Source organism: Trichomycterus rosablanca, chromosome 1, assembly GCF_030014385.1.
Source record: "Trichomycterus rosablanca isolate fTriRos1 chromosome 1, fTriRos1.hap1, whole genome shotgun sequence".
NCBI lineage: Eukaryota > Metazoa > Chordata > Actinopteri > Siluriformes > Trichomycteridae > Trichomycterus > Trichomycterus rosablanca.
Window position 1 is genome coordinate 79,103,266 of NC_085988.1, and position 24,999 is coordinate 79,128,264.

A 24,999-nucleotide genomic window follows, 5' to 3' on the forward strand; every position below is an offset into this window, starting at 1 on the left:
ACTACTCACTCTGAGTCTGACTGGTTGCCTCCATTAATATTTAGAGCCACTCCATTGGGAGTCTCTCTGTTGGAAAGGACAGCTCGGTGTGGGGGTTTGATGAGGACGTTGTTACCGTTCACCCCATCGTTTGAAGTCACTGAGGGGGTCCGTGAGGAAATCGTAGGGGGGTTGTAGTCCGAAAGTTTCTCCCTCAGTTTGTTCTTCATGTTCTTGTCTGTAAGTGGTGGTGGATATGTGATTTTATTTTTCAAGATGCCTGTGGAGAAAGAAAAGTTTAGTGGGTAAATTTAGACATTTTGTCAGTATTTACTGAGATTTTTACCTCGGAATTCAACATATTTATCTTTACGTTCACTTACATACACTCTAATCTATACAATTATACAGCAAGTAAGCCAGTCAGTCAACAACTAGGCAATTTAAAATTTGAATAGAGTCTCCCATATATCATCATCAATCCAGTTTATTCATCCATCAATTCTTAAATGTTATCAACTCATTTACCCGCCTTTTTCCAAAGTGACTTACAGTTGTAAGCAATTGAAACTTAAGGGCATTGCTCAGCCCAACAGTGGCAACTTGGCAAGACCAAGTACCTTCATCCATCAGACAAACTATCAAGTCTTTTCAATCATGCAAATGTAAGACTCAAATCCCTGATCAATCAATTTATCTACCCCACCCCACCATCCATCCCTCCCTCCCTCCCTCCATCCCTCCCTCCCTCCCTCCCTCCCTCCATCATAATTTAACAAATCAATTTACATTCACCTCTAACATAATAACCCAGTAAAGCACTTGTCAATAATAATCAAGTATAGTTTCACATTGTGCTTGCTGGTTTCTTGCTCACCTTTTCTCTGTTCTGGGTGGTGATTGCTGTTGGTCTGGTTGGTGCTTCCATTATCTTTGTTACAAGGCACTTTATCCTGTGGAGGTTCTTGCACATGGTTTAGCTTGTTCTCCTGATGGAGCTCTACATTCACTTTTGTCTCCACCCGCAGTCGCTCAGTTCCTCCTGCTTCCTCGCTATCACTGGCTGTCGTGATCTCTGAGGGCCAGTACGGCTTCATGTGATTAGATACTGTCTCCACTGGGTCATTAAGAAACAAAAACAACAATCATGACTCTGCTGTTAGATTTTAAAGAGAATTGTGTTAAACTTTAAAAAAAAATGGTTCAATTAGTATTAAAGTTTAGAACCTTTTGGTGTGCTGTGTAGTGGCTGTCTTTCATTGTTCCACTTGGGCTTCATGTGGACGTCATCGTCATCGTCCTCACTGTCTGAGGAATGGGACGAGGCATACGAGCTGCTGTGCTCATCCACAGAAAGCTCGCTGTCCGAGTCTGAGTCTGTCAACATTAGAATACATTAATAAGTGTGTATGATTTTTAAAAGAATACAGAGTCTTGAGTGAGTGAGGAAGTAAAATTTCGTACCATCTGCCTTAGTGCCATTGCGGTGGAACAGGGAGCCGTCAATGTCTGTGAGTCCGCCTTTAGCCGTTCCTGATGAGACACTGGGCTTCTGGTCATCTCTGTATGGACAGTAAGAGATGAAAAAGATAAATTGCAGCTTTGTTCTTTTGAAATATTTTCCTTTTATCTACATTGCATCCACTAATCAATCCAGCCTGTTCATTCTTTGATTTTCTTCAATCATCCAGCCATTTATGAAATTAGTGACCTGTTTACCCAGCCATCATTCAAATTATGCATTCAGTCATCCAATTAACTAAAAATGTATCATCTGATTACACACTTATTCAATCATTAATCCATAAATCTATCCATACATCCAAACATCCATCCATCCATCCAACCAAACATTCTTCCATTTATCTGTCCATTCCTTTGACTATTCACTGTACAACTGATTGTCAAAATTTGGAAATATCTATGCCAACCACCCCTCCCTGCTATTTCAGTCTCTCTTCCACCCATTCCTCTATTCTATACATTGATTCATCCATCAGTCAATTCATCCATCAATCGATTTATCCAATCAGTCCTCTATCCAAGCATCCATCTACCAATCTGATTTTCCACTCACACAATCATCCAGCCATCCATTCATTCATCACACTTGGTCTTACATTTATGTCTCTATTTAACCCTGTATCCACTAAATAATCTACTCTTCCAGCTACATCTATAACCATGCATTAACTATTCAGCCATTCATTAATAAAATAAGTGTTCTATCTATCTCTAAACCAGTCTAATCTAATCGAAACCATGCATCATCTATCCAGCCATTCAATTATATAAGAAGTGTTCTATCTATCCATCCATCCATCCATCCATCCCTCCATTTATCCATCCATAAACTTGGTCTTACATTCATGTCTCTGCTTAACCCTTTATCCACTCAATAACCTACACTCCCAACTACATCTACAACCATGCATCGTCTGTCTAGCCATTAATTTCTAAAATAAGCGTTCTGTCTATCCATCTATCCATCCATCCCTCCATCCGTCTATCCACCCATCCATCCACCCATCCATCCACCCATCCATCCATCCACCCATCCATCCACCCATCCATCCATAAACTTGATCTTACATCCATGTCTCTATTTAACCCTTTATCCACTCAATAATCTAGTCTCCCAACTACATCTACCATTCATCATCTACCCAGCTATTATTTATGAAATCCATCCGTGTTCCATTCATCCATCCATCCGACTACTCAGTGTACAACAGATTATCAAAATACCCAAATATCCCCACTAACCACCCCTCAAAAACTAAATAGCAATAATAACTAGTTGCCTTTGTATCTGCCACTTTTGTTACTTAAACCTTCATGCTCAGCAGTTTTTAATGATCCGAAAACACTTTTCCGAACACAAACTCATCAGTGTTACATGGTGGTAACACGTAACATCCTTAAGTTAAAATCAGCTAAACCTTTGTGTCCAGGCACTCACTGTTCTCTATACCACAACTACTTTTGCATTTATGTGCTACTCCTTATTACAATAATTAAAACATTGAGGCACAGCTTGCTCTGCATCATAGTGGATGTACATTAAATTTAAAACTGCAGGAGGAAACAAAGAGAACGTGTGAGGTTCAAGCTGGCTGCAGAAGGCATGATAAAATAGTTTTACAATCTTGTATTTCCAGTAATCCATAATGTTAATTTTAGGGTTTAAGGTATGTAGATGTAGCGGAGGGCTTCAGTTCACACACCTGATGAATGATATTAGCTAGAGGCGCTCATGCTGCGTGTCTGAGTTTGTTCTGGAGAGTTTCAAATTTTCCCAAGTACTCCCACTCTGTCTACGTCAAACTCAGACAGCTCCTTGATAGATTAGATGTCTACTGTATTTGAACGTGTTGGCCAAAGACAACACTTTGGCTAAATGGTGAAAGGTTTAATAGATGCTGCAAGGTTGTAGATACATTCTTTTAATGGCATAAAAATGTTTGATTTGAAATCAATAATTAAATCATGTAAATTATGAGTTAAGCCAATGCCATGCACTAAAGCCATACAGACAGACCAAAACAAGGTGAATTGTTTTTAATGGAAAAAAAGCTAAGTTAAGAAATGAAAGATAATAAATGAGATTAATAAAATAAAAGAAAGAAAGAAATTAAGAAAGAAGTAAGTAACGGTGTAGCAGGGCCATGCGTGCTGCAGGCTGTTACCTGTAAGGGTAAGCGAGGTAGCCACTGTGGCTCTTGGCTGACCTGACAGTGCTCTCCAGAGACACAGTGGACTCTCCGATGGCCGAGCGGAAGATTGTACCGTCCTCTGTGTATGTGTTGTTACAGTTCAGAGAGCGCTGAAAAGAACAATTAAGAAAATACACCATTGGAGAAAGTGGAATAATATTCTAAAATACCTTTAACTTTTAATCTTTAAAATAAAATCAACAATATGTTGCAAATTACATTAAATATGGTTTCTAATGCTACAAAAATGGCTGAAAAACAGACTATGGACATTATCTACGTCAAGAACAAGTACTAATGATAAGCAAATAAAATACAGCCAAATTCAGTTAGCATTACTTATTCTTTACACACCAGCAGCCAAACCTGACGAAATTGATCCAATATAATAAAAAAGTGACCAAAAACCAAGCATCTGCAAGTAAGCAACATAAATGTGTGTACATGGTACATAATCTAGACTTTACTATATATTTTTATTAAGACTCGTAAAGTTGTAGTTCTGTATGTATTAACATTCTCAACTTACAGTCAGCAGGGAAGCACGTGTTGTGCTCGACTCATCTGGTATTGGTTTTTTTCCTGTAAACACATACTTCAGGTTCTTTCTCACTTCTTTATTCAACAGGCAGTGGAAGAGGAATATTAAGATTCCCTGAAAAGCATAACATGATGTAAATCACTATTTCATTTATTCATTTATTCACTTTCTGTTTTACCACCGTTTTATAATGGTCAGGGTTGCTGTGGGTCTAACTCATTGGACTGAAAGATAAGAAACACCCAGGAAAGGTCACCACTCCATCAGGCATAACATTATGACCACCTTCCTAATATTGTGCTGGTCCCCCTGCTTCTTGAGCAATTTGAGCTACAGTAGCTCATCTGTTGGATCGGACCACACGGGCCAGGCCTCGCTTCCCATGTACATCAATGAGCCTCAGTCGCCCATGACCCTGTCACCGGTTTACCACTGTTCCTTCTTTGGACCACTTTTGATAGATACTGACCACTGCAGACCGGGAACACCCCACAAGAGCTGCAGTTTTGGAGATGCTCTGACCCAGTCGTCTAGCCATCACAATTTAGCCCATTTCAAACTCACTCAAATTCTTACGTTTGTCCATTTTTCCTGCTTCTAACATCAACTTTGAGGATAAAATGTTCTCTTGCTGCCTAATATATCCCACCCACTAACAGGTGCCATGATGAAGAGATAATCAGTGTCATTCACTTTACCTGTCAGTGGTCATAATGTTATGCTTGGTTGGTGTACACACACACACACACACACACACTTTTTAGTAGCTCAAATTGGCCTGACTGCATGTTTTTGGACGAGAAAATTCACCCTGACCCTTCTTGCTGTGAGTAATGTAAGTAGTTTTTTTATTAGGAGGAAATTAATTGTTGTAATATCTGTACTCAATGCCTCTGTGGAAATACATGTTCCAAAGAAAAAAGTTTGTAAAAATTAAAATCTATAGAATATTTTGTTACTTTAAGTATTCAAATAATCAAAGTCAAGCAGTCAACATTAATTTTGCACAGTCATGAGGCTATTGTTGTTAAAGGGCAATAAAGTTCTGTCACCCAAAATTGTTGCATAAACTTACTTGACTTTACTCATTAAATGAGTTAAAAAATAAATGTTTAGCTATAATTGGTGTAAGTATAACATTTACAGACCTGCCTCCCAACCATTCTTTAAGTGTTAAACTTAATTTGTTGTAGGTGTAGAATATTTACCTGCAAACAACTGAACCCGGCAAACAGGTAGTGGAAGATCATGACATCACTGTTAACAGCCATTAGACCCAACAGCCAGGTGGCGCTGATGAGCAACAGGAGCAGGAAAGCCATTCGCAACGCTGGACTACTCACACACAAACACAAACACAGTCATCAGAACACTGTACCACACACACACTTTTGTTCTTATTACTGCCTAAATTTAGTTCATGTCACTGTTAATTTTTATTTCTTCAAATGTTATTACCATTTGCACTGTTTTTCTTAGATTTTATATAAATATCTGTATGTTTTATATATCGTATATTTTATATTACTATTATTTTTATTGTTGTTTTTTTATTTAACTTTTTTTTTTACTAAATATGTAACTAAGCTTTGGCAATACGAATGTCCATATTTTGTCATGCCTATAAAACTACATTTGAGTTTGATGGTGTATGTGTATGAAGTAACTAACATTGCTCCAGACTTCTGCATGCTTCTCCGTCTGCGTCCACATGAAGCCTTGGCTGCCATCACAAAGATCACAATGTTGACCTGTTGATCAAATGAATGTAAATGAGTGTTAATCAGAATTCACTTGATAAACAATCAATACTTTTCACATTCCGAAAAATTAACACGTTATGATATGACAGCAATCATGACAACAAGAGTTCAATAAGGACCGAAAGAAACTGCTTGAAACAATACATAATTTATAAACGTGCATTTTATAGTTAAAAACTGGAAACTAGTCTCAATTAATCCCCTAAATTATTAAGAGCTCTATTTTGGTTTTACATGTCTAAATTACGTTATAATTTTCCCTCATATAATTGATTTATTATACCTGTTAGCAACTAAAGTGGCTAAAACATATTAATTAAATAATTAGAAGGGGTGTCCCAATACTTTTGTCCATGAACTGTATAACTCAATATGTAAAAATAAGACATGACAGGGTGTGCCGTTACAGTAACGGTCGCTGTTATAAATTTGTAATCAATGAGAATACATTTTCCTTTGTTTACCAACAAACATACTGTTTACACTTTATCATCCAAAAGAACAGCATTAGGTCTGGGATATATATTTCGTTAAGCAAATAAACTGACGTGAGACAGCTGTTACTATGGTAACAATCAATTTGCAATGTAATATAATAAATAAATGAGTACACATCAGAAGAATCCTTGTCTATATCTTATCTATAGAGGGAAAATTCTTATTGCTTTTTTATGGTGCAGGACACTGACCAGGACGACTACAGCGATGGGTCCAGCGAAGCTCCAGATCAGCGTATCGTGAACCGAGAGCCAGCAGAAATCTGGGTTGCCATATCCCTGTGGATCCAACCCAACAGCCAGTCCTGCATACACACACACATACACACATATATCAATTACACAATCTATCACACTATCACACTATTAAACAGCCGCACCCCGTTTTAAGTAGGCTCTGGCTTGAGTGGCTGCCAGCATGATAAGTGACACCCTGAGTTATCCATAAATTTAGAAGAAGTCTCCCAGCCAAACCAAGTGGAGAGAGAAATTAGACAGGGGGATAGACATACAGGTAGAGAAATATATAAAGAAACAGCTTTCCCACAGAGATCATACATCCATTAATGAAGAGACAAGTTCCAACACTGTATTGTGTGTGTATGTTAGTGTGTGTTGGGGAAAGTGGTGAGTGTTTTTAGATTATGTTAGCATATGAGACTGTTTGTGTATGTATATTTATCAATCTTATGATTTGTCTTCCGATGATTTAAAGAAGCTTAACACTGTATATAGCAAACAATGGCCTTTTCAACAGGACAGCTCACTTTAGCGTAGTATGGCTACTAATACAAATTCAAAACTTCAAAACTAATACAATTCAAAACGGGCTACAAAAAGGGCACCAGTGACTTACGGTTAAGGTACTGGGCTCTTGTTTTAGTATTGTATGAATTATGGCCCCATTTACATGGTTTGTATCCTATCCTAAAGTGTACAGCCAGTTTATTCTGTGTTGTGGTGGGTCCGGTTCCCCCAGAATCACTGGACATAATGCAGTAACACACCTCGGACAAGACACCAATCCACCACGCCTTCCAAAGACATAGACAATCATGTCTGTATGTAGATGCCAAACGCTTGATCCCAGTGGTAATGGGCTAGCACAATTTATTGATGCACCATTAAAGCATGAAAATACCTTAATTATTTTCCCTTAATAATACGGTTTAGTATTTTTACACATATAATATAGAAATAATCACCTAACAGTACCTACAAACATGAAAATAAAAGAAAATATATTAAGACATGGCTTTTCTACCTTAAATGGTGTTTTACAGTACATATAGTGAACTATATGTGTTCTTCTATGTCTTTACATTATAATGTGTAAAAAGAAATAATAAAGGGAAGCGGTTTAGGATTGAGGAGATTTATGGGGAGGTACAGGAGGTAACACCAAGCCAAAGATCAGCAACTACAACGTTACTGTAAAAAAGTTAACAATTATTATGAAATGTTATTAACCTGTAATTTAAAAAGATTGTGCATCAGGTGCATCAGTGTATTTATTTGTGTGTGTTGGTGTGAGTGTGTAACTGACCTGTGATGATAGCAGGGATGCCCCAGCCAATGGCATAGTAGAAGCGCATGTGACCGTGGTTGATGTTGCGCATCTCGGTGAGCATGCGGTAAATGTGCAGACCCTCCACGAACATCCATGCAAACGTGCACATGTAGAAGAAGTGCAGCAGGATCGCTATCACTGTGCAAACGAACTGCAGGGACAAAAAAGAAGGTACAGTGAGAAAGGGCAGACTGTCTGTAGAGCTCGGTTAAAGAGAAGGCAGGATCGTTTTTTGGCTTTTGATTTTGGCATTGGTCCTTCCACACACAACTTTTCTATTTAGCCCTGTTTTGGACCGGCATTAAAGGATGCACTGATGTGTCCCCCTATGACTAGGTTCAGCCTGGGATTCGAACTTAGGCACGGCTCCTCCAATGAGACTAACTGTTTGATATGACGTGGTTAAAGTGACTCAGGCTGTACGAACAACGCTTAACGTGAACAAAACTTAATGTAACTTATTGTACTAAAACAATGAGCAAGGAATTTCATTAGTGGAGAGAACTTATGATCAGTAATAATTAAGAGAGGTTTTGTATTCCTGTGTCGTTCTTTGAATACATTAAACCACATTAAGCTTTTTTAATAAGTGTTTTAGACTCTCTGGGAAAAGCTGATTTTCACAATTTCTCAGAACCTCAAGCTCTAACACAAGTTTAAAAGTGAAACAGTGAGAGAAAATACAGCTAAACTTTAACACTTTCAGAGTGGATCTGACAGTTATTTCACACAAATGTATATTCGACTCATATTCGCACTTTGATGACGTTTTGCCACACCGCTCAAGCCAAGCGCTGAGCAAAGTCAAGGCTTGCGGTTTTGCCCCTTCTCATGTGAATGCGCCCTTACTCCATTATGCCACACTAGCTTTTGTTATATTGGTTAATGTCTTAAATGTGTGTAAACATGTTGACATACTAACAAAGTAAATGCTGATAATTCTGAACTGGTTTGAGCCTTTTCACATCATGAGGTGCTTCAGGAGCGGGCCGATGATGCTACGACTTTAAAAACAACCCTAAAAATGAAAACTCTAAGCCAGCATTTATGAAGACAGCAGGAATGAATTTGCATGTTCACAGAACATAATCATACCAACAAAAGCTACGTCTGGTGGTATATTAAAGCTTTTAATTCAGTCTAAGCTGCTTCCATTTTACACGCTAGCATCACCTGAGGCTAACAAGTCAGACATTTATACCTTTATACACACTGCAGCTCCTACACTGTAATCCATCTGCTGTGTGTGTGTGTGTGGGTGTGTGCGAGCATGTAGAGATTTTCTGTGTATGCGTATAGGTTTGCACAAAAATGTGTAATTACAGGGTTCGTATCTGTACCAGTAAAATGGCTCCGTCCTATTCAGAGGTGAATCACACAAGTCTAAAAAGCTGTTTTTTTTTTCAATGTGCAGCTTAATTCCAGCTATCTGTCAACAACCAGAGACACAACACAACCCAACACTGCCCATAACATCCCAATCACTGCAAAAAAATCATAACAGACTATAAAATAATGCTCAAAACTAACAAACATTACACAAAATTTCAGGAAGTGCAGTAGCACAAATTAGCTTCTGGAATTCCTAGAAATGGGCTTGTACTGTATGTGTCCCTAATAAACTGTCAATTTACTGTACACAGTATAAACCAATAAAAAGGAGAGTATTTATTTATTAGGATTTTAACGTCATGTTTTACACTTAGGTTACAGTCATGACAGAAACAGTAGTTCCTGGTTACACAAGATTCATCAGTTCACAAGTGTTTAATGTCAAACCCAGACATAGACCATTGTGTATCTCCAATTCACCTCACTTTAACGTCTTTGGACTGTGGGAGGGAACCGAAGCTCCCGAAGTAAACCCACGCAGACACAGGAAGAACATGCAAACTGCAGAAAGGACCCGGACCACCCCACCTGGGGATCAAACCCAGGACCTTCTTGCTGTGAGGTGACAGTGCTACCCACTGAGCCACTATGCCACCCAATAAAAAGGAGAGAGACAAGTGAGAAAAATGATTCTTACTGGATTGTCTGTCTGGTTGATCCCGATGAGGAAGACAAGCTCAGAGAAGAAGAGCGCCGCCACCAGGTTCTTGTGGATGCTGAGCAGGTTGGAGCGGAGTTTATGCAGAATGGCCAGCAGTATGAATGTGATCAGCAGAGCCAGCAAAGAGGCTGAGACGGTGGCGTAAGTGACGATCTTCAACGGCAACACATCTCCATGCTGAATGGAAACAAAATTCAATGTTTAATTTTATTTGTTTTTATTAAAATTTCCATTTTTTATTTGTTTTTGGGTGTGTGGAAGAAAACAGTGGAGGAGAAAACACAGAGATTTGAAGTGACCCTTGGGGTGTGTGGAACCCACATCCAAGCAATAACTCCTAAAGTGTAAGTTAATCATGACTTAAAATACACTGACTGTTCTTTTTGGTATATCAAAATTTACAATGGTATTATTATTAATTATTAGTAATTATAAGTTACGGATAGGACTGGTTATGGATGGATGGTTATGGACTGTGGAAGGAAACCGGAGCTCCCGGAGGAAACCCATGCAGACACGGGGAGAACTTCACACAGAAAGGACCCAGATCACTCCACCTCTGAATCAAACCCAGGAACTTCTTGCTGTGAGGTGACAGTGCTACCCACAGAGCCACCATGCTGCCCTGCAGTGGGTTTATTGAATTGGGCAAAAGGCAGGAAACACTCCAGACACGTCACCAGTTACAGGGCGCACACACACACACACACACACCCTGGAGGAAACTCACACAGACATGGGGAGAACATGCAAACTCCATACAAAAAGGACCTGGACAAGCCCCACCTGGGAATCAAATCAGGAGCTTTTTGCTGTGAGGCGACAGTGCTACCCACAGAGCCACCATGCCGCCCTGCGGTGGGTTTATTGAATTGGGCAAAAGGCAGGAATTACCCTGGACACGTCTCCAGTCATAGAGCGCACACACACACACACCAGAGGAAACCCACACAGACATGGGGAGAACATGCAAACTCCATACAAAAAAGCGGCAGATAGTGTTAAATGACTATCCAGAGCCAAGACCAGGCAGCAGACTAACAGGCCTAACCAACTGTCTGCGAGTCGCCATCGGACGTCACCCGGACTCCTTAGGCCACAAACCATTGAGACAGTGTCTGTTTACCGTGGCAGGTGTAAGCCAAAACAAAATCAAAAAGTATGTCATAATAACTTAATTTAAATTAATCTAAATGAGCATCATGAAAACCATAGTAAAGCTAAACTAAAGTTAGGACTTCTAAACATCAGGTCACTTGCATGCAAAACAGTAATTGTAAATGAAATAATTACAGATAATAGTCTTAGTGCACGTTGTTTAACTGAGACCTGGGCTAGACCTGATGAGTATCTAAGTTTAAATGAAGCATCTCCTCCGGGTTACAGTTATGAACATAAGCCACGTCTTAGCGGTCGTGGTGGAGGAATAGCCACAATTTATGACAAGGACATAGGTCTCACTGTAAAATCAACTCCCATAACAAACTCGTTTGAAGTTCTTATCTCTGACATAGCCAATAAATGTTCATCTGATAAAACTAGTATGTTTAAGCTGGTTACTGTTTATCGACCTCCTGGTCCTTACTCAGAATTTCTTAACGAATTTGCCGATTTTCTTTCTAAATTAGTTTTATCAACTAAGAAAGCTTTAATTGTTGGTGACTTTAATATCCATTATGAGGATAAATGTAATCCACTAAAAACTGTGTTTGACTCTATTTTAGAATCCTTAGGCATCACCCAAAATGTAACAGGACCCACTCACCGCTGTAAACATACCTTAGATTTAATACTTACTTATGGTATAAACATAGACAACCTGGAAATTGTACCACAGAATGACTTAATCTCTGATCACTCTCTACTAATTTATGAAGTGTCCCTGTCCAATAAGGTACAGCAACCAAATCGTTTTAAATATAAGCGCACTATTACATCTGCAACTGCAGCAGCGTTCATAAACTGCCTACCAGAATTACCAAATATATCAGCATCGGAACCTAAAGAACTAGATCAGGCAACTCAAAACTTAGAGACTGTATTGCGCGCAACCTTGGATAACGTAGCCCCACTTAAAACTAAACTGATTAGGGAGAAAAAACTTGCTCCTTGGTACAATGACCACACATGCGCACTTAAACAAGCAGCACGAAAATTAGAACGCAAGTGGCGTCACACTACACTGGAGGTGTATAAGATTGCTTGGAAAGATGCTCTAACTGAGTATAAACATGCACTTATAAAAGCTAAATCTTTATATTTTTCGTCCCTAATAGAGAAAAATAAAAACAATCCTAGATTCCTTTTTGAGACAGTGTCCAAATTAACTAAAAACGCCAATGAAACTGAATCTAATATACCGCCTGACTGTACCAGCGATGATTTTTTAAAATTCTTTATTGACAAGATAGAAAAAATACGACTTCAGAGTCAGAGTGTGTCACTTACCAGTGTTAAGTATGGACTCACTCCGAGCAGCATTGGTGATAATAGTAACGAGTTAATCCAACTAAATTCCTTTAATCCAATCTCCCAAACTGTGTTGATTAAATCATCGAAGTCATCATCGTGTATACTCGATCCTGTTCCAACTCGTTTACTTAAAGATTTACTCCCAGCTATTGAGCCCCTGCTTACATTAATCAATGCATCCCTTAGCCTTGGATATGTACCTAAATTGTTTAAAAGTGCTGTTATTAAACCCCTGATTAAAAAACCTAATCTTGATCCACATGTTTTATCTAATTATAGGCCAATTTCAAACCTTCCTTTTGTCTCAAAGATATTAGAAAAAGTCGTTTCCAAACAGCTATGTTCTTATTTGAATGAAAATTGTATTCATGAAAAATTTCAATCAGGATTTAGACCCAACCATAGTACCGAAACCGCATTAATTAGAGTAGTTAACGAGTTGTTAATGTCTTCTGATAATGGATGTGTCTCTTTTCTTGTTCTATTAGATCTTAGTGCAGCGTTTGATACGGTCGATCATAACATTTTACTGGAGAGGCTAGAAAATACAGTAGGTGTTAAAGGACTCGCACTCTCTTGGTTCAAATCATATTTGACTGACCGCTCTCAATTCGTTTATGTAAATAATAAATGCTCGGAAACTACAAAAGTCAAGTGTGGTGTTCCACAGGGGTCGGTACTGGGACTGCTATTATTTACACTCTATATGCTTCCACTAGGTGAAATTATTCATAAACATGGCATAAACTTTCACTGCTATGCAGATGACACACAGCTGTATATATCAGCCAAACCAAATGATACTGACACAATCAGTAAGATTGAAGATTGTGTAAACGACATAAAAAACTGGATGTCATGTAATTTTCTTTTACTTAATTCAGATAAAACTGAGGTTTTACTTGTTGGCTCTAAAGCTGCAAGAGACAAGTTGTCTAACCTGGTGCTAAACCTAAACACTTTCTCTGTTACTCCCAGCCCAGATGTAAAAAACTTGGGCGTCACAATAGATTCAGATCTCTCATTTGATACACACGTTAATAATATTACTAGAGTTGCTTTCTATCATCTGCGTAACATTTCTAAAATAAGAAATATACTATCTGTTAATGACGCTGAAAAACTGATCCATGCGTTTATAACTTCTCTGTTAGATTATTGTAATGCTCTTCTAACAGGATGCTCTGTTAGATCCATAAACAAACTCCAGTTAGTTCAAAATGCAGCAGCTCGAGTGCTAACTAGAACTAAAAAATTTGACCATATTACTCCTGTTCTATCATCTCTACACTGGCTGCCAGTTAAATTTCGCATTGATTACAAAATACTTTTACTAACTTATAAAGCGCTACATGGTCTGGCTCCACAGTATCTGAGTGAGTTTATTAATTACTACAACCCAGCACGTCCACTTCGTTCACAAGATGCAGGGTTACTTATAGTTCCTAAAATTAAAAAGACCACAGCTGGTGGAAGAGCGTTTTCTTACAAAGCTCCACAACTTTGGAATAATCTTCCTGCCTCTGTTCGGGATTCGGACACAGTCTCAATGTTTAAGTCTAGACTGAAAACATATTTATTTTCTCAGGCTTTTGATTAGTATAGACAAAGGCGCAGAGCTTGGGGGTTCTTGGTCATAGAAACTTGTGGTGATCAGGGATGTTGGGTTGCTGTCGTCCTGCCTCTCTTGTCCGATCACTCAGGTTTGATGACGGTGGGGAGATGGGCGCTGATGTCCTGTGAAAGCCTTCATGACCTTGTTACCTGCTCGCTCTCCCTTTTAGTTATGCTGTAATAATTAGGGCTGCCGGAGTCTAAAACTCTCTGTAAAACTGTTTGTCAACTAGCATTGTACATTATTAACTACATTCTCTGTTGTTTTACCCCGAGGGCATTCTGATGGAAACCTGTTTACCCGCCGAGGTTAAGGATTAAAGTCGAGACTGCCGGGACAACGATGCTGCTCCTGTCAGATGTGACGGGTCTGAAGTAATTGCAATGACAAGAAATCACTACAGACTTTATTGAAGACTAGAGTGGATAACAACTCTATTATTATTTAATTGTTTATTTATCTATTTATTACCAGTTATAACTTTTAGATCATTTAATTCTGTGTTTGTATGCTCTGTGTAAATCGTGTATTTATTTAAAGTATCCTCCAGACCACCCAAGAAGGATGGGCCCTGCTGAGTCTGGTTCCTCTCAAGGTTTCTTCCTGTAATTTTCAGGGAGTTTTTCCTTGCCACAGTCGCCCTCGGCTTGCTCAACAGGGGTTTTTGTATCTGTTGGTCCTGGATTTTGTAAAGTTGCTTTGAGACAATGTATATTGTAAAAAGCGCTATATAAATAAAGTTGACTTGACTTGGACCGCTCCACCTGGGAATCAAACCCAAATCCTTCATGCTGTGAGGTGACCGTGCTATCAACCGAGCCACTGTGCCACCCATTCCCAATACTGATCACATAACAACCCCACAATAAGTGATCTGACTGGTTTCATCTCCTGCCAACTCGTTTCTATTTTTTAAAGATTTAAAATAGCTAACTAGAATGAATAATTAATGCAGCAACAGGCATTCATGAGCCCAACGCCAAAGAATTATAATTGTCGGGAAACTGTGTGGATGCTGAAACGAAACTAGAACAAAGCATGCAGAAGAGAGCCATGAGCCATACTTCTCTTTTGGAGATATCCATGAGCACGGCGAAGCTGGTCATGTGGTTGCACTGGCAGCTTATGTGAGTTTTGTTTCTAAAGACGAGCTCACAGCCCTTCGAGGACCAGCCTCCGGTCCCACCGATTCTGTAACACAGACGTACACAACAGAGAAAGTTTAATTGTTGAAGGAAGGTACTGTGTGTTTTAATCCATCACTTCACTGAAATTCACAGATTTTCAAAGAGAAGTGTCACATTTCAGGGCAGTCATTAAATTACACTCATAAATTGAATGACAGAATAAATGGAAGATAAAATACACAGAACAGCACAGGTTTTGACACCCCCCCCCCCCCCCCCCCCCCCCCGCCTCCTTCTGCGTCCACAGAATTGGTTGGGAGTTTTCCAAACTCAGCTACCCGAGTCGTGTTTTTAGCCGCTTTAGACTTCGACATCTTGACTGCTGGTGTAACCTAGTCTTTAGCGTTTTTGCTGAGTTTATAAAAAAAGAAATAAACTTTACATAGACAAACTATCATGAACAGAATACTTTATCAGCTTGTTTTTTTTGAGGTGCAGCACAGATGATCACTTGTGTAGAAAAGCACACTTTTTTCTCTTTTACGTTTCACCTCTACCAATACAACCCTCCACTGTTGACTGAGGGGCTTTGCAATTGACACACGCCCCCTCTGACACGTGTGCAGTACCGACTGCCTCTTTTCACCTGCACGAGGCGAGATCATATGCGGATCAGCCTTGCGCACAGAGAGCCACACCCTGATCAGCATTATTCCCCAGCTCTGTGCAGGAGCCATCAATCAGTCAGCAGAGGTCGTAATTGCACCAGTTATGAGGAACCATGGTCTGGCTCATCCCACCCAGAAATACAGCCAATCGTTGTTCATGTTCGCCCAGCTGGTGTGCTAGTGTATTTTACAATTTTACAAGCACACTTTTTCTATTGATTATGGAATCACCAAAGAGGCAAAATGCACTCAATACGTAAACACACACATCAAACTGTGTCAGCATACTACACCACAGAAAAAAGTCTGTTACACTAGGCTAGGACCACCTCATATTGCATATTGCACCTCATATTTCATACGCTATGCAAATGAAAAACGTTAAATCGCTTAAAACAAGCTTTAAATTTTGAATTTCAAAGCAAATTGTAGGTTATGCAATTTTCATTCTTAAGTATGGGATATGAGTATGCACATGGGTATGCATGAGTATCTGTGTGGGTGCAATGCAGGACAACTTACGCAATAGAGTGGTTCCAAAACACACACACTGGTTTGGTCCTCTCTTCCGTCTCCAGCAGCGTGTAGTCCAGTGTGATTGGTTGCTCTAAAGGCATAGGCAGTGGTCGTTCCTCACTGTGCACCGTAGTGCTCACAATGGGGGTGTTGATCACAGGCCGGGTGGGCAGCCTGCAGAGAAACAAAGTGATGATGATGCCCTCAGTACACCCCTCAGTGCCTGGCTTCAGACCAGACAGCTTTACAATAGCGCCTAGTGTTCATTATCAGCAGGAACAGCCATGGAACACCAGCTGTCCTAAATATTTGGATATACTCTGTTCGTAATAAGTAACCATTGTTGAAGTATGTAGATCATGTGAATGGAATGCTGTAATTAGGAAGAGTCGAACTGTGATGAAGGGTTTATACCCCACTGCTGGCCTAAAGTCTGATTCATACAGGTTGGGGTGTTACGCTGTGCGGGGCAATGAAGTGATACAGCCACAGAAATCAGAACCCTGATATTGGATGATAATTAACGAGTTCAGATGTTGTGAGCTTCCCTATTCCTGTTAAATGTATAAAATCAATTCTGTAAAATAAATTATATGCCTCCAGATAGGTGGCATATCCCTTACTTTAAGTATTATTGTTCCCTTGTGGACAAAGCAAGGTCAATAAAGACAATAAAGATCTGGGTTTGAATCTCAGTTGTGTCTGGTGTCTACAGACATGATTGGCTGTGTCTGAGGGAGGGAGGGGGGAAGGCCGAAGTCCTGCGATGGATTAAGATATCCGTTATTTGTCATGTATACATATACAGATGTACAGTACAATGAAATTCTTTCTTCGCATATCCAACATTCCAAACAAGCTGGGGTCAGAGCGCAGGGTCAGCCATCGTATGGCCCCCCTGGAGCAGATAGTTCCAGGGGGGCCATACAGTTGTAGTTTTTCACTTTTAATTTAATTAAGTTCAGTAAAGTTATTTTAAGTGTAAATAAATATATCAGTTAATATATATATATATACTGTATATCAGTATATCAGATATATATATCAGTTAATATATCAGATAGGGTTAAGGGCCTTGCTCAAGGACCCAACAGTGGCTACATTTAAAAAAAATGCTTCAATTAGTGATTTTCTGTTTATTAGCTCAGTTAGTTTTTAGTTTAGTCCAAAAGTTTGAATTTGTCAAGTAGCTTAGTTCAGAACTTCTGTAGTTTACTTCAGTATAGTTCAGCCAATTTAGTTTAATAAGTAATTCAGTTTAACTTCATGCAGTTCAGCGTTTCAACTAGATCCACCTCATTTCAGTAGTTTAGTTTGCTTTAAACCAGTAGTTTACCTCAGTTTTAGTTTTTCACTTTTAATTTAATTGAGTTCAGTAGAGTTATTTTAAGTGTAAATAAATATATCAGTTACTTAGTTTTAACGGGAACCCAGACCAACCCTGACAGAGTACCTGAGACTGCGACGATCAGGGTCATATCTCTCTGGCAGTAGCTTCCCTAAAGAGCGGTACACAATGACAGCAGCCACAGGTAATGAAGGAAGAGCTTCAATATCCCTCTTCCTCCTCTCAGCTTGAGTGTGGTATTCTTCAGTAGGATGGGTTTGAGTTGCTGGCTCTTCTGTTGAAACAATTGCAGAGGAAAACATAGAAAGTCAGTTTGGGATTTACAATTCTACACCACATAAACTCATTTAACAGGAATTTTCACTTGGTTTATTTTCTTTACACTGGGGGACTATGGTTAGTTTTACCAAAACCTTTCATTTAGCACATATAGAAGTCAACATAAGTAAGTATTTACTACATTATTGTATAAGCAAAGTAAAAGTACAAAGATAATGTAATGTAGCTAAATTCTTTAGGGGTAAAAGTAAAGGTTTAGTAAAATGTATTTGTGTGCTGCATGTGACTGGTTACCCTTGTCCTGTATAGATTTGGCATTAAACTCAGGGAACAGCACCGAGGATTTCAGATCTTTGGGATATTCCTCTTTTATTTTCTGGAAATGTGGCATCGTTGCTGCATCTGGACCGGTAAAGTCCAGATAATCCACAGACATAACTGTGAGATAAAAACAATCATGTTAATTACACAACCTGAACAGCCAAATACAGACATTTCAAATTATATATAAACATCGTCGTACTCATGTTGGGTGTGACGATGGTGAAAGGTTTCAGGTAGGTCTTCCTCATGTTACGAGCCACAGTCATGGCATAATCTTCAAAGTTGCTGAGCAGATGTGCCGTCCCTCCCTCTGTCCTCTGGATGTAATCCCAGTGCTCCTTATTGCTGGGGTCTAGAATGGCACTGCCTGCCTTTACAATGTTCTGTAATATTTCAAACAGACAGATTAGAAACGTTTACAGATTACAATAAATGTAAAACATTTTACTTAAGTTCATGAGTAAATGAGCCAGCAAACATTCTGTTTTCTCACAATGTAAAGATCTAATCCATCATTTTAAATTCTGATTTCAAACAGACTTTATAACCTAAACTTGGTAGGTATTAAAAAGCTGAAAAGTTACATGTAAAACAAACCAAAATGTAAACGTTAAAAATAGCATGTACTTTGAGTATAAAAAGCAAAACTACAACACCAAAAAAATATACCCCACCTAAAAAGAATGTAAGATATAATGCAAATCATCTGCTTGTAACTACAATGATTCTATAATTGTTTTATGGTTTTGATAATTTAGTGAAATTATACCACATTATGCCTTCCTTTCCAAATTTCCTCCTAAACTAGTCATATCCAATAACCCAATTTGTATTTCCGCATCTATTGCTGTAGGTCTTCACTCTGACCAAGGACAAACGTGACACATACACCCTTTGACAAGAGTGCAGTAGCTGACCGCTTCTTTTCACCTGCACAAGGAGAGTTCATATGAAGATCTGTCACGCACTGATCTCCATTATCCCCTGTTTCTGTGTGGGCGCCATTGATCAGCCAGCAGAGGTTGTAATTGCAGGCTAGCCAATCATTGTCCATGTATCTTGTCTGTACGTAGATGCCCAAGTAGCCAATAGCACAGCTGGAGATAAAAATCCTAGATCTCAGCCTTAGTGAGCTAGCAGTATTTACCGCTGCAACACCTGAGTGGATATTATTGTTCCGAAATAAAATGATTCATTTGACTTTCTGTTATGTCTTTATATTTTATGGATTAGACTAACATTAATGTTACAATTAATCTGTTTATGGTAATTATGCAGAATAGGTTGCAATTAATTAATTGGTAATAATTTTCTATTATAGTGCATAAAAGCTAGTTAGGGTTTTGGACTATATATATATACAGTGTATCACAAAAGTGAGTACACCCCTCACATTTCTGCAGATATTTAAGTATATCTTTTCATGGGACAACACTGACAAAATGACACTTTGACACAATGAAAAGTAGTCTGTGTGCAGCTTATATAACAGTGTAAATTTATTCTTCCCTCAAAATAACTCAATATACAGCCATTAATGTCTAAACCACCGGCAACAAAAGTGAGTACACCCCTTAGTGAAAGTTCCTGAAGTGTCAATATTTTGTGTGGCCATCATTATTTCCCAGAACTGCCTTAACTCTCCTGGGCATGGAGTTTACCAGAGCTTCACAGGTTGCCACTGGAATGCTTTTCCACTCCTCCATGACGACATCACGGAGCTGGCGGATATTCGAGACTTTGCGCTCCTCCACCTTCCGCTTGAGGATGCCCCAAAGATGTTCTATTGGGTTTAGGTCTGGAGACATGCTTGGCCAGTCCATCACCTTTACCCTCAGCCTCTTCAATAAAGCAGTGGTCATCTTAGAGGTGTGTTTGGGGTCATTATCATGCTGGAACACTGCCCTGCGACCCAGTTTCCGGAGGGAGGGGATCATGCTCTGCTTCAGTATTTCACAGTACATATTGGAGTTCATGTGTCCCTCAATGAAATGTAACTCCCCAACACCTGCTGCACTCATGCAGCCCCAGACCATGGCATTCCCACCACCATGCTTGACTGTAGGCATGACACACTTATCTTTGTACTCCTCACCTGATTGCCGCCACACATGCTTGAGACCATCTGAACCAAACAAATTAATCTTGGTCTCATCAGACCATAGGACATGGTTCCAGTAATCCATGTCCTTTGTTGACATGTCTTCAGCAAACTGTTTGCAGGCTTTCTTGTGTAGAGACTTCAGAAGAGGCTTCCTTCTGAGGTGACAGCCATGCAGACCAATTTGATGTAGTGTGCGGCGTATGGTCTGAGCACTGACAGGCTGACCCCCCACCTTTTCAATCTCTGCAGCAATGCTGACAGCACTCCTGCGCCTATCTTTCAAAGACAGCAGTTGGATGTGACGCTGAGCACGTGCACTCAGCTTCTTTGGACGACCAACGCGAGGTCTGTTCTGAGTGGACCCTGCTCTTTTAAAACGCTGGATGATCTTGGCCACTGTGCTGCAGCCCATTTTCAGGGTGTTGGCAATCTTCTTGTAGCCTTGGCCATCTTCATGTAGCTCAACAATTCGTCTTTTAGGATCCTCAGAGAGTTCTTTGCCATGAGGTGCCATGTTGGAACTTTCAGTGACCAGTATGAGAGAGTGTGAGAGCTGTACTACTAAATTGAACACACCTGCTCCCTATGCACACCTGAGACCTAGTAACACTAACAAATCACATGACATTTTGGAGGGAAAATGACAAGCAGTGCTCAATTTGGACATTTAGGGGTGTAGTCTCTTAGGGGTGTACTCACTTTTGTTGCCGGTGGTTTAGACATTAATGGCTGTATATTGAGTTATTTTGAGGGAAGAATAAATTTACACTGTTATATAAGCTGCACACAGACTACTTTTCATTGTGTCAAAGTGTCATTTTGTCAGTGTTGTCCCATGTAAAGATATACTTAAATATCTGCAGAAATGTCAGGGGTGTACTCACTTTTGTGATACACTGTATATATATTCTAAATGAAATAATAAGTTTACTCTTATATAAATCAGTTTCATTTTATTTTATTTATATCAACTATAATACCCCGGTCAGGGTTGCAGAGAGTCCAGTGTTTCCACTGGGAAACACTGAATGCTAATTCATCTCAAGGCTCTATTCAGATTTAGGTGTGTACATTAAGCTTCTGTACAGCACGTTCTGATTGGGTCAGATTATTAAAGGATTACTTAAAGCTAATTTATGTCACGTGTACGTAATTGACTCATTTAAACTGAGTACACACAATTTCTCAGGCTCAGGGAGAGAAACAGGTCAGACTGGATTAATCAGTGATGATCATCTTAGAGTCACTAATGTTAACAGTGTCAGAGAATCATTAACACAGCACTAAGGGTGAGTTCAGTAGTTGTACAAGAGGAAAGAAGCATCAGATGCATCACCTCGTTGAAGTTGGCATCGCGCATGGCTGACAGGTCGAAGCCCTGCTGTTGGCTCTCGTATCGCAGCACACGGGACATCAGCTGAAAGGCCGTCTTCACATCATTACCGTAAAACGACTCAGTCTGGCTGGTAGCATTGTGAAGCATAAATGCAATGTCTTTTGACTTCTGTCCATCCAGTATTGACTCGTTCCGATGCATGTCTTCATTCTGCAGGATCAGACGAGACAGGAAAATGAGGTTAAGCAGCTAAAGTTTTAATGATGATGATAATTTAATAATAATAATAATAATTTAATAATATAATAATAAGCTTAATGTTCGTCTTGTAGGCACTAGGGTTCATTCATTTATTTATTGTCTGTTGTACCACCGATTTATCCTGGTCAGGTTCCCAGTGGGTCTGATTTATTAGAGTAAAGGCAGGAAACGCCCAGGACAGGTCACCACTGATCACACACATTCATAAACACACTCACACTCAGGGCAATGTCTAGTTGGCCCTCAAAAGAGTGACTGTTGTTATACACCGACTGGGCATAACATTATGACCACTGACAGGTGAAATGAATAACACTGATTATCTCTTCATCACGGCACCTGTTAGTGGGTGAGATATATTAGGTGGCAAGTGAACATTTTACTCTCAAAGTTGATGTGCTAGAAGCAGGAAAAATGGGCGTAAGCATCTGAGTGAGTTTGACAAGGGCCAAATTGTGATGGATAGACGACTGGGTCAGAGCATCTCCAAAACTGCAGCTCTTGTGGGGTGTTCCCCCACTGCAGTGGTCAGTATCTATCAAAAGCGGTCCAAGGAAGGAACAGTGGTAAACCGGCGACAGGGTTATGACAGGGTTATAGGCTCATTGATGCACGTGGGGAGCGAAGGCTGACCCATGTGGTCTGATCCAACAGACAAGCTACTGTAGCTCAAATTGCTAAATAAGTTAATGCTGGTTCTGATAGAAAGGTGTCAGAATACACAGTGCCAACACAATATTAGGAAGGTAGTCATAATGTTATGGCTGATCGGTGTAGCTTAAAAGATCACATAGTGGTCACTGTATTTTAATACCATTTGTTTTTGAAATGGGATGTCCAACAAGTTCATGGTCATGTGTCCAAAAACTTTTGGCCAGGTAATGTATGACTCATATTCGATTGCTAGATTTAAGTAGACAAATGTAGGTGCAAGTAATTAGAATGTAAATATGGTACCAGTTTCTTAAGCTGGGAGAAGGTCACGGTGGTGCAGTTGAAGAGCTCGGGTGGAAGCCAGCCTTTCTCATCACTGCAGTGTCTCACAGCAGTGCCTACAGCAAATAACACAAAAATAATGAAAAGCACAAGTCAAATTATGTGTTCTCTAGCACAGTCATGACCCTCACATAAGGACATTTTGTGTCTTGAAGAGAGCAACAAGCAGTGGGTCATAAAACCCCAATATGTAGACTGAAAAACGACACCGGGCAGCTATAAAATCCAAGAAATATCTAAATTTAGCTGACAGTAATGATTGTGTGATCCCCCACACAGAACAATCTAGAAAAAGCAAGTTTAAGCAAAGTTAAGCCTGTTTAGTCTCTCCAGACAATGTTCTGTCTATGTGTGTACAACAGATCCCCCCAGAGACAAGGCCCCGTTAACATTTGTTTAGTTAGCCAGGAAAGCGATCTAATGCCAGGATAAGCCAGTGTGAAGACTTGAACAAAAGAATGAGGTCTGAGCAGAGGCAGTTATATCCACAGCAACCAAGCTAACTGTACAACTATCTATGCAGCTAGCCAGAACACCAGGGCTTCAGTCACAGATTAAGTGTTACAAAGGGAAGTTATTGCCCACACATGATGCTGATTTTATAGTAGTATAAATATATAGTTCGTTTGCGGCAGTCTGAAGTTACTAAGAGTAATGTTAAAGAGGTGTGCGAGTTAGCTAGGTCGATGTCCGAGGCAGTAGTGTGCTCTGGCCCCTTACCGATTCGGCCCAGTGGTGAAACCTACAGCAGGGTATTGTCGCTGAATCGCTGGATGTCTAAATGGTGCTCAGAAAACAACGTTGCTTTTGTAGATAACTGGTCCACTTTTGAGGGAAGGCCTGGTCTTTTAAAGCGGGATGGTGTCCACCCCTCGCAGGAGGGTGCTGCTCGCATTTCTTGCAGCATAGGTGACATGCTTTACCACCGCGTTAGTGTAGCGGCAGATAGTGGTAAATGACTACCAGAGCCAAGACCAGGCAGCAGAAAAACAGGCCTAACCGACTGTCTGCGAGTCGCAATCGGGCGTCACCTGAAATCCTTAGGTCCCACACCATTAAAACTGTGTCTGTTTACCGTGGCAGTTGTAAGAAAATAATTTTGTTATACAGGTTTATTATGCTTGTTCATTCATTTTGCCACTGTAGTGATGGGCGCTGCAGCAAATATGATTTTTAGATGTAAAGTATAATTTATAGACCTGGTTTGTAAGCCAGTCACTGACACCCTCACAAAGGAAAAATGGTAGTACTGTAGTAAGTATTTTGTGCCCCAGGAACACTCACACTGGTGTTTCACATTAATAACATGGAGTCTTTGATGATGTTTGCTTTTTATGACACGTGTGAATCAGATGACATTCACAGAGGACAACAATAATGACCTAGTAATGGCATGTCCTGAAAATACCCAGATAAGGCTGCAAGCTGCTTGTTATGGTATTCAAGGTGGTTGCTAGGATGTTGCCAGATGGTTGCTGTGTCGTTCCAGGCCTTTACTATGCTGTACTAGGTAAAGCATATACAGTATCTCACAAAAGTGAGTACACCCCTCACATTTCTGCAAATATTTCATTATATCTTTTCATGGGACAACACTATAGAAATGAAACTTGGATATAACTTAGAGTAGTCAGTGTACAGCTTATATAACAGTATAGATTTACTGTCTTCTGAAAATAACTCAACACACAGCCATTAATGTCTAAATGGCTGGCAACATAAGTGAGTACACCCCACAGTGAACATGTCCAAATTGTGCCCAAAGTGTCAATATTTTGTGTGACCACCATTATTATCCAGCACTGCCTTAACACTCTTGGGCATGGAATTCACC

At 39.8% G+C, this 24,999-nt stretch overlaps 1 protein-coding gene across 1 annotated transcript in view; it reads right to left on the reverse strand.

Moving 5' to 3' along the window:
- celsr1a (cadherin EGF LAG seven-pass G-type receptor 1a) overlaps positions 1 to 24,999 on the reverse strand; it is a 144,797-nt gene that overhangs the window by 3,112 nt on the left and 116,686 nt on the right. Inside the window, exons 18-35 of the mRNA XM_062996463.1 lie at positions 23,127 to 23,221; positions 21,909 to 22,118; positions 18,668 to 18,851; positions 18,439 to 18,582; positions 17,971 to 18,151; positions 16,524 to 16,691; positions 15,271 to 15,397; positions 10,096 to 10,296; positions 8,043 to 8,217; positions 6,689 to 6,801; positions 5,908 to 5,987; positions 5,445 to 5,571; positions 4,225 to 4,350; positions 3,669 to 3,805; positions 1,444 to 1,541; positions 1,207 to 1,356; positions 857 to 1,096; positions 10 to 259 (exon numbers count right to left, since the gene is read on the reverse strand). Of these exons, the coding sequence (XP_062852533.1) occupies positions 10 to 259; positions 857 to 1,096; positions 1,207 to 1,356; positions 1,444 to 1,541; positions 3,669 to 3,805; positions 4,225 to 4,350; positions 5,445 to 5,571; positions 5,908 to 5,987; positions 6,689 to 6,801; positions 8,043 to 8,217; positions 10,096 to 10,296; positions 15,271 to 15,397; positions 16,524 to 16,691; positions 17,971 to 18,151; positions 18,439 to 18,582; positions 18,668 to 18,851; positions 21,909 to 22,118; positions 23,127 to 23,221 (2,806 nt within the window). The remainder of the gene's footprint in view (positions 1 to 9; positions 260 to 856; positions 1,097 to 1,206; positions 1,357 to 1,443; positions 1,542 to 3,668; positions 3,806 to 4,224; positions 4,351 to 5,444; positions 5,572 to 5,907; positions 5,988 to 6,688; positions 6,802 to 8,042; positions 8,218 to 10,095; positions 10,297 to 15,270; positions 15,398 to 16,523; positions 16,692 to 17,970; positions 18,152 to 18,438; positions 18,583 to 18,667; positions 18,852 to 21,908; positions 22,119 to 23,126; positions 23,222 to 24,999) is intronic.